General features: G+C 43.8%; 1 protein-coding gene across 3 annotated transcripts in view; it reads left to right on the forward strand.

Annotated features, from left to right (window-relative positions):
• LOC138269392 (pyrimidine-specific ribonucleoside hydrolase RihA-like) overlaps positions 1 to 13,089 on the forward strand; it is a 359,115-nt gene that overhangs the window by 165,534 nt on the left and 180,492 nt on the right. For all 3 annotated transcript variants that reach the window (XM_069218793.1, XM_069218792.1, XM_069218791.1), the window contains exon 3: positions 4,864 to 5,043. In XM_069218793.1, the coding sequence (XP_069074894.1) occupies positions 4,864 to 5,043 (180 nt within the window). The remainder of the gene's footprint in view (positions 1 to 4,863; positions 5,044 to 13,089) is intronic.

Consider the following 13,089-nt stretch of genomic DNA (forward strand, 5'->3'; position numbering starts at 1 on the left):
AAACTGGCAGTTTGTCTTGGCAACATAACTCTTTTGCCACACCTCAAACTCCCCGCCCTTAGCATTTAATTAATCCCTAATGTAGGCCTTAAGTAACCCATAGGGTAGTGTGCACTGTAACAAAAGGTTGGGCATGTACGTTTATACCTGTTCTAGTAATTAAAAAGTCCTTTACATTCATTTTCCACTACCGGGAGTCCTACATACCTCATAGGATAACATTTGGGTTACCTTTTTATATTTAGTAAGTACTAATGTTTGATTGGGACCAGATAAGCATTTCATGTTTGGTATCTATAAAATTGTAATTAGAAAAATTCTTCAATGGTAAAGTCGGATTTTAAATTGCAATTTTGAAAATGCCACTTTTAGAAAGTTGACATGTTTCTGCCCTTTGTCATTTGGTGCCCACAGCCTGTTCCAGGTCATTTGACTGGTTATAGTTGGCAGCTGGACTTTGTGAACAAATCCCAGAAAAGTCACACAATAGAGGGGTTAAGAGTGCCTGAATTGGCCATCTGCCGGCAGGAAAGAGAAGGTGAGCTGGGCACAAGCCCACTTGTAGCTACGTAGGCTGTGCTCTGCCTTCACACTGCATTATTCCTGCCTGCAGCCAGCTTGGTGCAGGCCAGGGGAGGCAGGAATTTCCATGCCCCTGCAAAAAAAAAAAAACTAGAAACGTATCCTACTTCACAGAAAACACCAGGTATAAATATAGGACCCTGAGACCAAATCTTTAGTTCACTTTCTGGGCCTGCGGAAGGACTCTCAGAGGACTTCCTGCTGCTGTGGCCTGTTGCGTGCTTCACAAGACTGCCTTGCTGCACCTCTAAGAACTAATTTGGTGCTTGGAGCCTTCCTTGACCCCTCAGAGGCCTACCCTCAGAGGCCTGCCCTGCTACTTGGGTTCTTCATCACTTCAGCCCAAGGCTACCAGAGTGACTCTAAGGGCTAGTGTGCTGGCTGAAGCTTTTTCTCTTCCAAAAAAGTGACTAAGGGCCTGATTTAGATCTTGCAGGTATTACTGCCAAGCCGCGTCGGCGGCAGACCTGAAAAGACCGCCAAGTAAGCAGTGTTCCACCCTGACAAATTTAGATGTTACAGCTCTGCAAGCAGTGTACTGGCAACGGATTGCTGATGGAGGGAAACAGTGGTGGGACCTAATAGACTTTATACAATGGCGGAGTCTAGGAATAGAGGGAAGTGACACACACACACTCTGTCCCTTAGCCATATGTGTCCCGCCGTATTACACTCTATACAACAAACCACATTCACACCATCATACATTACAATGTCAACACAACCTGTACATGCCGAAAACACAGATTGATATACATCCATGACGCAACATACACACACCATTGACACTGCACCCACACATGACACATACACTGTGTGACAGGTGTGATGTGGTATGAATGGTTTTGCGTCAGAAAATGACTCTTAGTAGGTTAGAGTCAGTTTTTTGTTTACTCTAACCTGCCTAATGTCATTTTTTTGTGCAAAACCCCCTTCTTCCATACCACCAGTCCCACCCGACTAACGTCATTTTTTTCACGCTAGCCTACCCTTTGCACTGGCTTGCACCACCATTCCATAAATATGATGCCTGGCTGGTGCACAGAAATGGTGCAAGCCGGTGCTAAACTTTTTGGTGCAAAACTGCGTTAGTGCAATTTTGCACCAAAAAGTATAAATCAGTGCTTAAGTTTAGATCAAGAGTGTAAACTTAGACAAAAAGTGTAATTTTACTCCAAAGTTCTGGATTTTCACCTGGAGCTTGGCATCAAGGCAGATGGACTACACCATGATTCCAGCCAAGGGTCCTTGACCTGGGAAGCAGGCCTGGAGGCTGAGGACCCGATCTGCCCACCTCCAGGCAGCTTTTGTCTGCATGTCCGGAAAGAATGAACAACTCACAAAAGGAGAGCCATTCAGAGTCAGGTGGCATTGGACACTTATAAAAAAAGGCTTATTTGGAATTGGCAGGAAAATGCCAACTTTCTAAAAGTGGCCTTTTAAGAATAGTGACTTAAAACCAGACCATTAAAGAGGATTTTAAATTATAATTCAAATGGGTGAAAAAAGTATTTCTCTATCTGTTCTCAAACTGCAGGTGTCACTTATTATGTGTAATAACGCAACCAAGTATTACTCCATCGGAGTGCTAGCTTTGCCACAGTGAAAAAAAACAAGTTTGGGAGTTGTTCATTGTCAGGACGCAAAACTTAAGTACACACGTCCTACTATTTTATTAAAATGCACCCTGCTCTAAAAGCCTTTAGATCTTAACTTAGAAGTGACTTCTGAGTATTAAAAAGGAATGTTTGGGACTTGCAAAATGTTTGTTTTCCTAGGTCGAAATCACTTTGAAACTGCACTACAGGCTGCAGTGGAAGGTCTGAGATATGTTTTACAGTCCTACATTAGTGGGTGGCAAAATGAGTACTGCAGCCCACTAGTAGTATTTAATTAACAGGCCTTGAGTACATTTAGTACCATTTGCTAGAGACCTGAAATAAATTAAATGCTCCAATTAGGAGTGTGCCAGTTTTACTATGTTTAAAGAAGAAAGCACTAGCACTTTACCACTATTTAACAGTGGTAAAATTCATAGGGCCAGATTTACAGAAACTGCGCACCACAGTGCTGCGCCAAAATCATCAGTGCCGGGCTGCAGAAGGTTTGAAAGGCAGGGCTGTGCCATATTCAGAAGAATACGGCGCAGCCCTGCATTTCCCCCTGCACTGCACTAAATTAAGCTGCCTAAGCCAAGGCAGTCATTAGTGCAAGGGTGATTGCATTGAGGGGAGTGATTGTTTATGTGCAGAAAGGTATCGCATCCACAACAATCTACAACAGCGATTTGCACTTCTATGTGTGCTGCGTTCTGTACACATAGAAGTACCAAAGCTTCATTTTTGAAGGATTGTTTATGTGCAGGAAAGGACACCTTCCTGCACATAAACAATCCTAAATGGCATTTTGCTTTTTCTATGTGTGCTGCATTTTACAGCGCACATATAAAAAGCAAATAACGTGGAGGAATAAAAGCATTCCTCCTTGTTTTGCCATGCTAACGCCACTCCTAGGGTGGCGTTAGCTTTTGGTGCTGCCACAGAATTACGATTTCTTGTCAATCTGGGGCAGCGTCACAAGCAGTGGGTGTTGCTCTGGAACGCCCACTGCAACACCCATTGCACTCCCCGCTGATGCAGAAAACTGCATCAGAGGGGCCCATATTTACAAGGAGGCATAAAGCCACAAACAGTGGTGTTACAACTCCTTGTAAATATGGAGCAGTGGTTAGTGCCACCGTAGCGTCCCAAAAAGTGACGCTCAGATGGCAATATGGCCTTGTGAATCTGGTCCATAGAGTCCTGATGCTAACAAAAACAAGTTCAACAGGAATAGTGGAGTGAAAGCAAAGATTCTGGGGGAACACCGTGCCAAGGATGTGAGGTCTAACAATCACCCAGTCCCATATTGTGACATACTTTGTTTAGTTAATACCAGTGAATATTGTTGAAAACAATTTCAGCATCTTTTTAACCATCAGTGGTCCTATTATACATGGAATATACCTTTCCTGTTTGCAAACAAGGAAAGTGCACCCTTTTACAGTGAATGCGCTGCCCTGGGAGCAGTGTATTTAAATGAAATATGGAGCTGATGCTTCAAAGCCACTCCATGACTCACTCTGCAGATGGCAACCGGCCTGCACTTTAAAGAAGGATTAGAGATCCCTCTGCAGGTGTGTGCAGTGAGTGACTGCACCTGCCTCAAAGGGATGTCCCTGAGTTCCATAGGACCCTCTTTCACCCCTTGAGTGATCTGCCCTCAGGCAGTGCTTTACCTATTTGTGGTGCACTTTCAGTGCACCTCCTGACAGCTTCTTTGCTTTTGTCCCTGCATCCATAATATGGCATGGGCACAGAGGTAAGGAGATTCACTCATTTGCAGGGAGCATCCCCCCACGCAAATGAGAGAGCACCCTCTTGAGATAGCGCTGGCGCTATATGTGCACCAGTGCTTTCTGTATCACAGAAGGCGTCATACAAGCATCTGCGGCCCTCTCTGTAATACCAAATCACCCCTGAGCGTGCACAAAGTAGGTGCAAGTGCCTGTTGTGCCCCTAGATCGCTTTCTGTGATAGGGCCCCACGTGATGGTTACATTTGACTTTGGAAAGATGGAAAAGATCTGCATCCTTTCTAATATTGTTTTCTAATAAATCTATGCTGATCCTATTAGTCAGCCCAAATCTTCATGAGGATTTTTACATCTAGGTTAATTTAGCAATGTAGGTCAAACTGCTGCATTCTAAATGTTCTTTACCCAGTTTGCAAAGGAAAGTGATGTAAGACTTTTTCACTGACATAGTAAACTTTAAATTCATTAATGCAGAGGAACAGACATGAATCAGAATTGGTATTATTAGGGTCAATAAAATATAAAACTGACATGTGAGCCTATAAGGTCCAGGAGGTTTTGCAGTTTTAATAGGATATCTAGAATCAAATTATTTGACAAACATATTCATGATATTTTAGCTTGTATTAATATTGTCAATTTCCTGAAAAAAACAAATCCATTACATCTCATTTAACTTAAGAAGTAATGTGTTAATTTTAAGAAGCAATACATAAATATATTGATACATTAAAGCTTTTGTCAGTAAATGACCAGGCTTTTGCTTGATGACGTCCAACTATTATCGATTACTGTTTATCCCCTACCTAAGTCCACTAAGTCCCATTTTGTTTTTTCAAAATCCCCTATTTGGCACTAAAGTCAGTGAAAGTCACTATTTTGAGTCAATGTGCCAGCTGTTGTAAATATATCACTTTCTTGTTTTAGATCCCTGTATTTGGAGGAATTTCTACTTCCATCCTTGGAGACCGGATAACTGCTTCGGATTTCCATGGAGTAGATGGGTTGGGCGATGTTCCTGATCCAGATGCTCCAGGACTGGAATGTTTACAAAAGGAGCATGGAATAGATGCCTTAATAAGATTGGCAACTCAACATTCTGGACAGGTAATCACCACTTTATATTCAGTCACTATGCATAACCACAAAGAAGCTACTTCACAAAAGCTTTTATGAGCCCGGGAAGTAGTAAAACAGGACTACCTTTTTACATATTCTTACAAGCCTTTGTGAATTGTCTTGAAACATCCAACTACCTATTATTAAAAGCTCAAAGAGGGCACAGTCTGTTCAATGTGTACCAATTGTAAATGAATATTCACAGAATACTCCCATTTTACATGTTTTGGAGCAAATTTACAAAGGCATGTAAGAGCATGTTAAAGAGTGCTACAGAAGTAATACTTTATGTACTTTGAAATGCATTTGTGGTTAAGCCCAGTATTGCCTATTTTAGTACTATTGAATATATCTAATGAAAGTCTCATCTGGCTAATTTTATGTTTCAATACTCTGTTATTAATAACATCACAAAGCAGAAAGCTGCTGCATAGACTGTTGTATAACTATTTTACCCATGTTTTAGACATGCTGTTTTATGCTAACTAGGCCTGCCATTGTGCACTTTAAACCTGTTACATTTTATTCAGCATTGCTTTATTTTTCTAGCAATAGCAACATTTGCGGTGCTGTTTTATTTTCTTTATCTCATTGTACTTTCGCCTAGGAAAGCATTACGTTCTTAGTAGGACATTTAGGGGGTCATTCTGACCCCGGCGGTCTCAGACCGCCGGGGCCAGGGTCGGCGGGAGCACCGCCGACAGACCGGCGGTGCCCAGCAGGGCATTCTGACCGCGGCGCTTTGGCCGCGGTCAGTGCAGGAAAACCGGCGGTCTCCCGCCGGTTTTCCGCTGCCCGTCAGAATCCTCCAAGGCGGCGCAGCATGCTGCGCCGCCTTGGGGATTCTGACACCCCCTACCGCCATCCTGTTCCTGGCGGTTCGCCCGCCAGGAACAGGATGGCGGTAGGGGGTGTCGCGGGGCCCCTGGGGGCCCCTGCAGTGCCCATGCCAATGGCATGGGCACTGCAGGGGCCCCCGTAAGAGGGCCCCGCTTGTATTTCACTGTCTGCATAGCAGACAGTGAAATACGCGACGGGTGCAGTAGCACCCGTCGCACCTTCCCACTCCGCCTACTCGATTACGAGCCGGCTTCATGGTGGGAAGGTCGTTTTCCCCTGGGCTGGCGGGCGGCCTTTTGAAGGCCGCCCGCCAGCCCAGGGGAAAACTCAAAATACCCGCCGCGGTCTTCCGACCGCGGTACGGTATTTTGGCGGCTCCCGCCGGGCGCGCGGTGACCGCGCCCGGCGGGAGTAAGAATGACCCCCTTATTTCACTCTGTGGTTTCTCCAAGGCTACAGTCAATTAGAGTTGCCAACAAACATGGTATGCTGTGTCTCCAACATTCACAGAAAACACACACTCATACGTAGGGACCATTTCTTAGAATGTCAACTGTTTTATTATAAAAACACTCCTTTGTGCCAGACAAGTTAGAGGGAGATTCCAGCCAGATGACCATGACTGTACGCTGATTGCTTCTCCGCAGCTACTTGCCAAGACGTCCGGACCCCTGATCCACATAGGGACGGTGTCTCTCTAGACTACAGGATTCTTCCTCCAGGTAGGAGGGATGATGTACCCCCCAGGGGGAAAACCCCAAAAGTCAGATTAGGCTTATTACACTGTGCTCAGACAGTGTAGGTAGAAAAAATATATATTTATATCATTTTTAGTGACAGGATGGTAGGACTATTCTTGTGTTTTACTCTGTTAGTCACTTGCTTGCTTTTATTCTGTTTGGTCATCCTAGTTATTGCAATACATGTCTTTTTATCTAAGATGCAGTTACTCCAATAAATCCTTATTGAACTATATTCTGCCTCTCTTGTTTTTGCTTGCATGTGACTTTTGGGTAACTGAGAGAAAGGAATGGGATTTTAGCGACCACGATTCCCCTGAGGGGTCTTCTTGTCATGCGACCGGTTGCGACAATAATCTCGGCCAGAGATGAGGCGCTGCTAGTTAGTCGGAGAACCCAGATTAGGCCGACAGGCATAATGTGGTGTGGAATTCTACTCAGTAGCCACAATCCATGTGATCCTGTCTCCCAAATCCAGTAGCCTCATTAGCATACTGAAACCTACGCGATGTGGCGCCACCGACGTTTGGTCAGGCACTAATTTTCAGATCCTCCTAAGTATCTCTGTTTCATTTAAGGCTAAAGACACCTTGAAACTATATACAGAGACGTCCATGGTATTGAAGTTTCCGTCATCTGCTACATAGGTAGTACCTTTCTTGAGCTGTAGGCTGTTCAAGTTTGAACCTTAAAAGGACTAATCACCACTACCTGTCCTTAACTCTGAACATACATGTACCATTAAAATGGCCAACCCACAACGGGTAGCAATTGCAGTAAATATGAGACCACCCCTTATTGCACATTTATTAGCAAATGGCCTAACAGCCCAGGGGGGTCTAGTTACATTTGTTGTTGAGGCTCATCCAGCCTATAGAACAGAAATGTTTTATTCTTGGGTCACCTTTCCAGCAGTAGATGGGAACACAAATACATTTCACCACTATACACCTGCAAACATACCTGCACATTACAGAGCTTATGCATATTTAGGAATACCTTTCTCTTATTAAGACCATAACAACTGGCTTGATGGGGTCCTATCACATACAATACTACATGTTAGGTTAGGTCCTCTGAGCAATGATGGCCTGATCCGGCCTTTATTGGCCACATATACACCACACCCTGAAGCAGCAACCTTAGCAGTAGCTGAGGTTTGTTCCCTATATATAGAGCTCACGACGATATAAAGATTATTAGTACAGTTTGTCATTCAAACATTAAATACTAATCCAGCACGTGCTGCCCCAGTGCAACAACATGCAGTCACGCCAGGCATAAACCCTGCGACTGTCTATTTGATCATGGGTAAGGTACCCACCAAGCGGAAGGAAATTCCATTTTGGTTAGCTCAAAAAATAAATGCACTGGAAGCAGTTTTTCCACATACAGGACCTCAGAATAAACATAGAATTCTCACAATGTGCTTGCCATTCGGGATAGTTCCCACCGTTGATAACTGCAATACATGGGGCACGCTATTTGCCACGCTCTATACTACTGCACACGGTACACCAACCTTGCCAAACCTCTGGAGGTGTTAAAACAAATTCAAGATGAATATGGGGCTGCCCCGGCCCTGGATTTGGGGATGCAATTAATGGCCAATTTCCCCACAGTATCTTCAACCATGTTAAGTAATCTCAGAGGGGAAGCAGTTGATCTTGCAGTGCGCATGCAGCTCCGTGATGTTCCTCCAAAGGATCAAGAACGGGAGCTAACAAAGATTATCGGAGAGACCTGTTTTAGAATTGGTCGAGATAGTCTGGGGGCCAGACTGATTAAACCACAATTTGAAGGCAGATCTAATAAAGATACTACCAAGCAAGCGCCTGAAGGTTTAAAAAAACGCTAGGTTAAAAAACAATAGACACCTAAAAAAGGAAGGGGAGAATCTACGCATGCAGAGGACCCCACAAAATAGTATAACCTTAGAAATAGAGATAATATAAAAACGCCTGACAGATATCAATTATACTGATACACGCCAATCACGTTCCTTTCAGGATTCACTGGAAAAACCCAGGGAGACAAGTGGGTGGTCAGAGCAGCGAACTGAGCACGTGAAACCGAGAAAGGACTCACAACGCTCGTCTGAAGTTTCAGTTAAAAAAGAAGAGAAACTTCCCTAATGAAAACCCCAATTTAAAAATAAAACAGTGGCAACAGTTACAATTCGACATGCCAATCAAGAAGAGAGATTTACTGAAGAACAGGAAGTGGGCACTGGCACTGCTCGACAGTGCAGCAGAGGTCACAATATTTAGCCAGGATCTTCAAGAGCATCTGGAGGTGAAAACAACTGATGACTTCTGTATCCACACCCGATAAGGTGTACAGAGTAACTATTCAGTTAGAAGGGGACATTGAACACATAATTGACACTATCTTTTGGGACTGCGACATCTCTATTTATGATGTTTTACTGGCTGAAAAAGATTGGCCGCCAGAATTCATCCACAATCTCCCTTATGGTGAGCATGTGATTGAAAAATCCTTCTCGCCCCTTGTTTCCAGAAAGCTCTTTGAAATGCATGCCATTGATTGGGCAGTGGCACAGGTACCTGGGTTATATTGCAATCATGTAGGATGGGACAAAGATTCCCCCTACCACGTAATAGCATTAAAATCCTAACCCCAACCGCAACTTCAATACCCAATAAAATATGATGCAAAAGCACCTGTGAGGAAAATCTTCAACCATTTGGAGTACTTGGGTGTCATTGAACCCTCGGACTCATCTACGAATAGTCCATTATTTCCAGTCGCTAATCCCGACCATTCATATAGAATAGTCTTAGACTACAGACATTCAGACAGTCACACAAAACCATTTTCTATACAAAATGCACACAGCACTTATGAACAATTTAGTACACAGAAAATACAAGACAACCCTGGATATATCTAATGGGTTTTTCTGCCAAAACATAGCACCTAAAAGTATGGACCTAACAAGTTTTAGCACCCTTGGCTCTCGGAAAACAATTCTGCCAATTCCCACAGGGGTACAAGAACAGACCAGGACTATTCTCAGCTCGTGTAACATCTATTTTACACGACATTGACCCTGAGGCGTTGTCATATGTACATGACATTTATCTCACAGACGACGACCTTATGCATCATTTAAGACGGGTAGACAAAATCAGCTACAAATTCAACTTAAAAAAATGGAAATAGCTTTCCTTAGTGTCCTGTTTCTGGGCTCCAAACTGTCGCATCAAGGCAGGAGCCTAGTACCCCAATTTGTAGAAAAATACATACAACTGCAACCTCCAAACACAATAAAAAATCTCCAGTCAGTCTTCGGCTTTTCAAACTTTGGCCGGACTTAGATTCCAGATTATGCACAATGCATCAAACAATTGGATGACTTAATATGTCCTGATTTTACAGGTCAGGACAGTCGAACATACACACATTTTAAAAGCTTTGCAAAAAGATGTGCTAGAAGCAAACACTTGCATACAAGAGACATTAAAAAGCATCTGGCCATCAGAGTAATTGCTGGTGCCATTGGTTTCACCTATGTAGCATTGAATGTGGGTGAGACCGTCCCAATTACATATAAATCACACTTATATTCCACATGTATATAAGAACACCGCTGTACTGCCACTGAGAAAATCCTCACTGCTGTCCAGATGCCAGTCCTTAAAGAGAGACCTCTGGCCCAGGGGAAGCGCATTATTTTCGTCTCCCCATTCCAGTCCTAGTGTCTGTTACCAAAGGAAGTGCTCCAAGCGCTAAAGCATTACATCCACCGTTAAACACAGACTTCTGTGAGGGAAAGTAGTGGATCTGAAAGAAACGCTACCCGACGTCCGTGTTGTACATACACTAGGACATCAGCGTGTTGGAATACATGTTGAAGGCAATACTCTGGCTGATGAAGCAGCCAAATCAGCAGTAGCTATGGCTTCTGTTGCTGAAGTAACTCATTCTAAGCTAAAAGTGGATGATGAAACACTGGCAGCCATGGCAGCTTTGGCTGAAGGCATGCCTTTTCCTTCAGCATATCCTGCTAAATATTCCTTCTGAATGGCAGGCTTGTTTGAATCACAAGTAACAATACCAGGTGTGGGAGTTCGGATAATTCCCAGTAAAGAACTAACACCTGCGTTAGTAAAAGCAGCACATGACTGTGTTGCTTCTGCCCAAGCTGGTGTGGCGGCAGCTACAATTTCAATATTACAATCACTAAATTGGTGGCCAGGTCTATATAAACAGACCAAGCAGTATGTCCTTTTCTGTGACATCTGCCAGCAAATAAAAAGGTCTACTGTGAGCTGCCCACCACAGACACCCCTCCTAATTTCCAACAAACCATTACAGTGGGTGTACTTGGACCACTGTGGACCCCTGCCACCAGATAGTGCATACAAATACATCCTATTCACTGTTGACTCATGATCCATATTTCTGTGGGATTGGCCACAACACTCGTCTGACACTTGAACTGTTATTAAAGATTTGCAAGTCTTTATTGGTACGCATGCTGTTGCGGCTTTCCACTCGAACTGGGGCCCTGCTTTTGCCTCAAGGGCTTATGGGGACACCATGGCTTCATTAGGGGTCCAACTGCATTACTCGTCTCCATTTCATCCCATGGGAAATAGTGTCGTGGAGCGACGAAACCGAGATTTAAAGCAATCCTTAACAGCTAGAGTATTAGGCACAGGTCGTAGCTGGTTTACACACCTATATGGAGTCCAGAGAGCACTTAACAATCTGCCTAGAAGGACCCTGGGGGGGGCGTACATCATACGAATGCCGTTTTGGAACTCCAATGTATGTACCAAATCTTGATAGTCCTGGCATGGATACGGCAGATACACCCTTTGACATAAATGAATGTGTCACTGTCTTGCAGGACTTACAACAGTTCTGTGATAACAGCGCATCTGCCAGTGCTGCCTCCTCTGGAATCAGGGATGTAACAGTAACAGCTGGATTCCTAAACTTGGGGATCTAGTGTGTGAAAAGTTTGCTGTGAAAAAGGAATTCGGTACTTCTTATCGTGCACCGGCTCCAGTCCTGGGAATACACAGTACCAGAACTGTGATTCTACCACCACTGCCTGGCTCTAAAGAAAATAACTTTGTCTCCATTGACAATGTCAAGCTACGCCATGTGGCTGATCCTGCACAGCAGACCTAGAGGACTCCTGAGTAGTGCCCAAATCCCTCCCACTACAGACCACGATGTTCTCCTAAAAGACTTCAACAGCAATATTGATACCTCTCCGATCTTGGGGAGGGTGGAAAATTAGATTCATTAGACACCAATGGGTGCCATTGGCATTTTGTTAACTCCCCAGGGGGGTTTAGAATGAATAGGCTGGAGCCTCGCTAGGGTACAGTGACAACATATAGTGAAGGATAACTATGCCAGCAATGGATGAAGGTCTCCTCACTAGATACGATCAAAGAACATCTAAGTCTCCTGTCCAATAACACAGATTTACAGGATTTCCTGTTAGGCCTCAGGTTACCATGCAAAAAACACTTCTTATATCCTGCAGATAATGAAATATGGAAGCTTTCCCAACAAGAGGTGGCTGCCCGGTAGGCAAATAGACCAGGAAAGCTTACAGAAAACATTAGCATTTGTAGATAATAGGATTAATACCTTGTCTGACTGAATACACACCTTAAATAGCATTGTATCCTGTGCAATAGATATAGTACAGAGTTATGTATCATTTTTGCAACATGGACAAAGTCAGCTAAGATCCATTATGCAGTTAGTTTGGACACTACAAACACTGAAAGCGGGTCGCATTCCCTGGCAACATGTGAGCGCAAGGGAGATTTTTTCCACATTTAATTTAATGCCACAACTACAAATAATGGAAGAAAGAAGCAACTTATGTCATGTTGAATATTGAAAAATTAGAAAAGTTGATTTTTGCTGTGGCTAAAATACCATCTGCTCAATGGCTAATACACGGGGTTATAGATCTGCCCATTTGAACACTTCAATTTACATCCTGTTTGAAACACATTCCAGTGGGCAGATATGAAAGGCTGGGAGATAGTTACATACATGAAGTGTGGGAGCTTCCTTTCTCATACAAATGTTTCAATGGTATGAAAGAGGTCTTTTGTAGCGGTAGCGAATGCGAGACTTCTGTGTGCCATTTGATGGTTTGCAAACAGCTGTCCTTGCACAGGGCGGGTCATGCCTCCACAGAAAATTTGGCTTGTTATCTGAAGGAGTCCCAGTCTCCTTGAGTAGACCTGTGTTCCAGGTGCTGTCCAATGGCAGCTATGTGCTCCTTAACAGTGAGTGCTGTTGTGGAATGCGAGCCGGAATAGCTTATGGCATCCCCAAATTGTTGCTGCGGGAATGTCCTTCTCCCCCCTATGCAGTTACAAGGAGTAGCAGGCGTTTGGCCTCATATTGCTACTTCTGATGTGAATTTTGACAAGTTGAGCAGACATAA

This window comes from Pleurodeles waltl, chromosome 2_1 (assembly GCF_031143425.1).
Source record: "Pleurodeles waltl isolate 20211129_DDA chromosome 2_1, aPleWal1.hap1.20221129, whole genome shotgun sequence".
NCBI lineage: Eukaryota > Metazoa > Chordata > Amphibia > Caudata > Salamandridae > Pleurodeles > Pleurodeles waltl.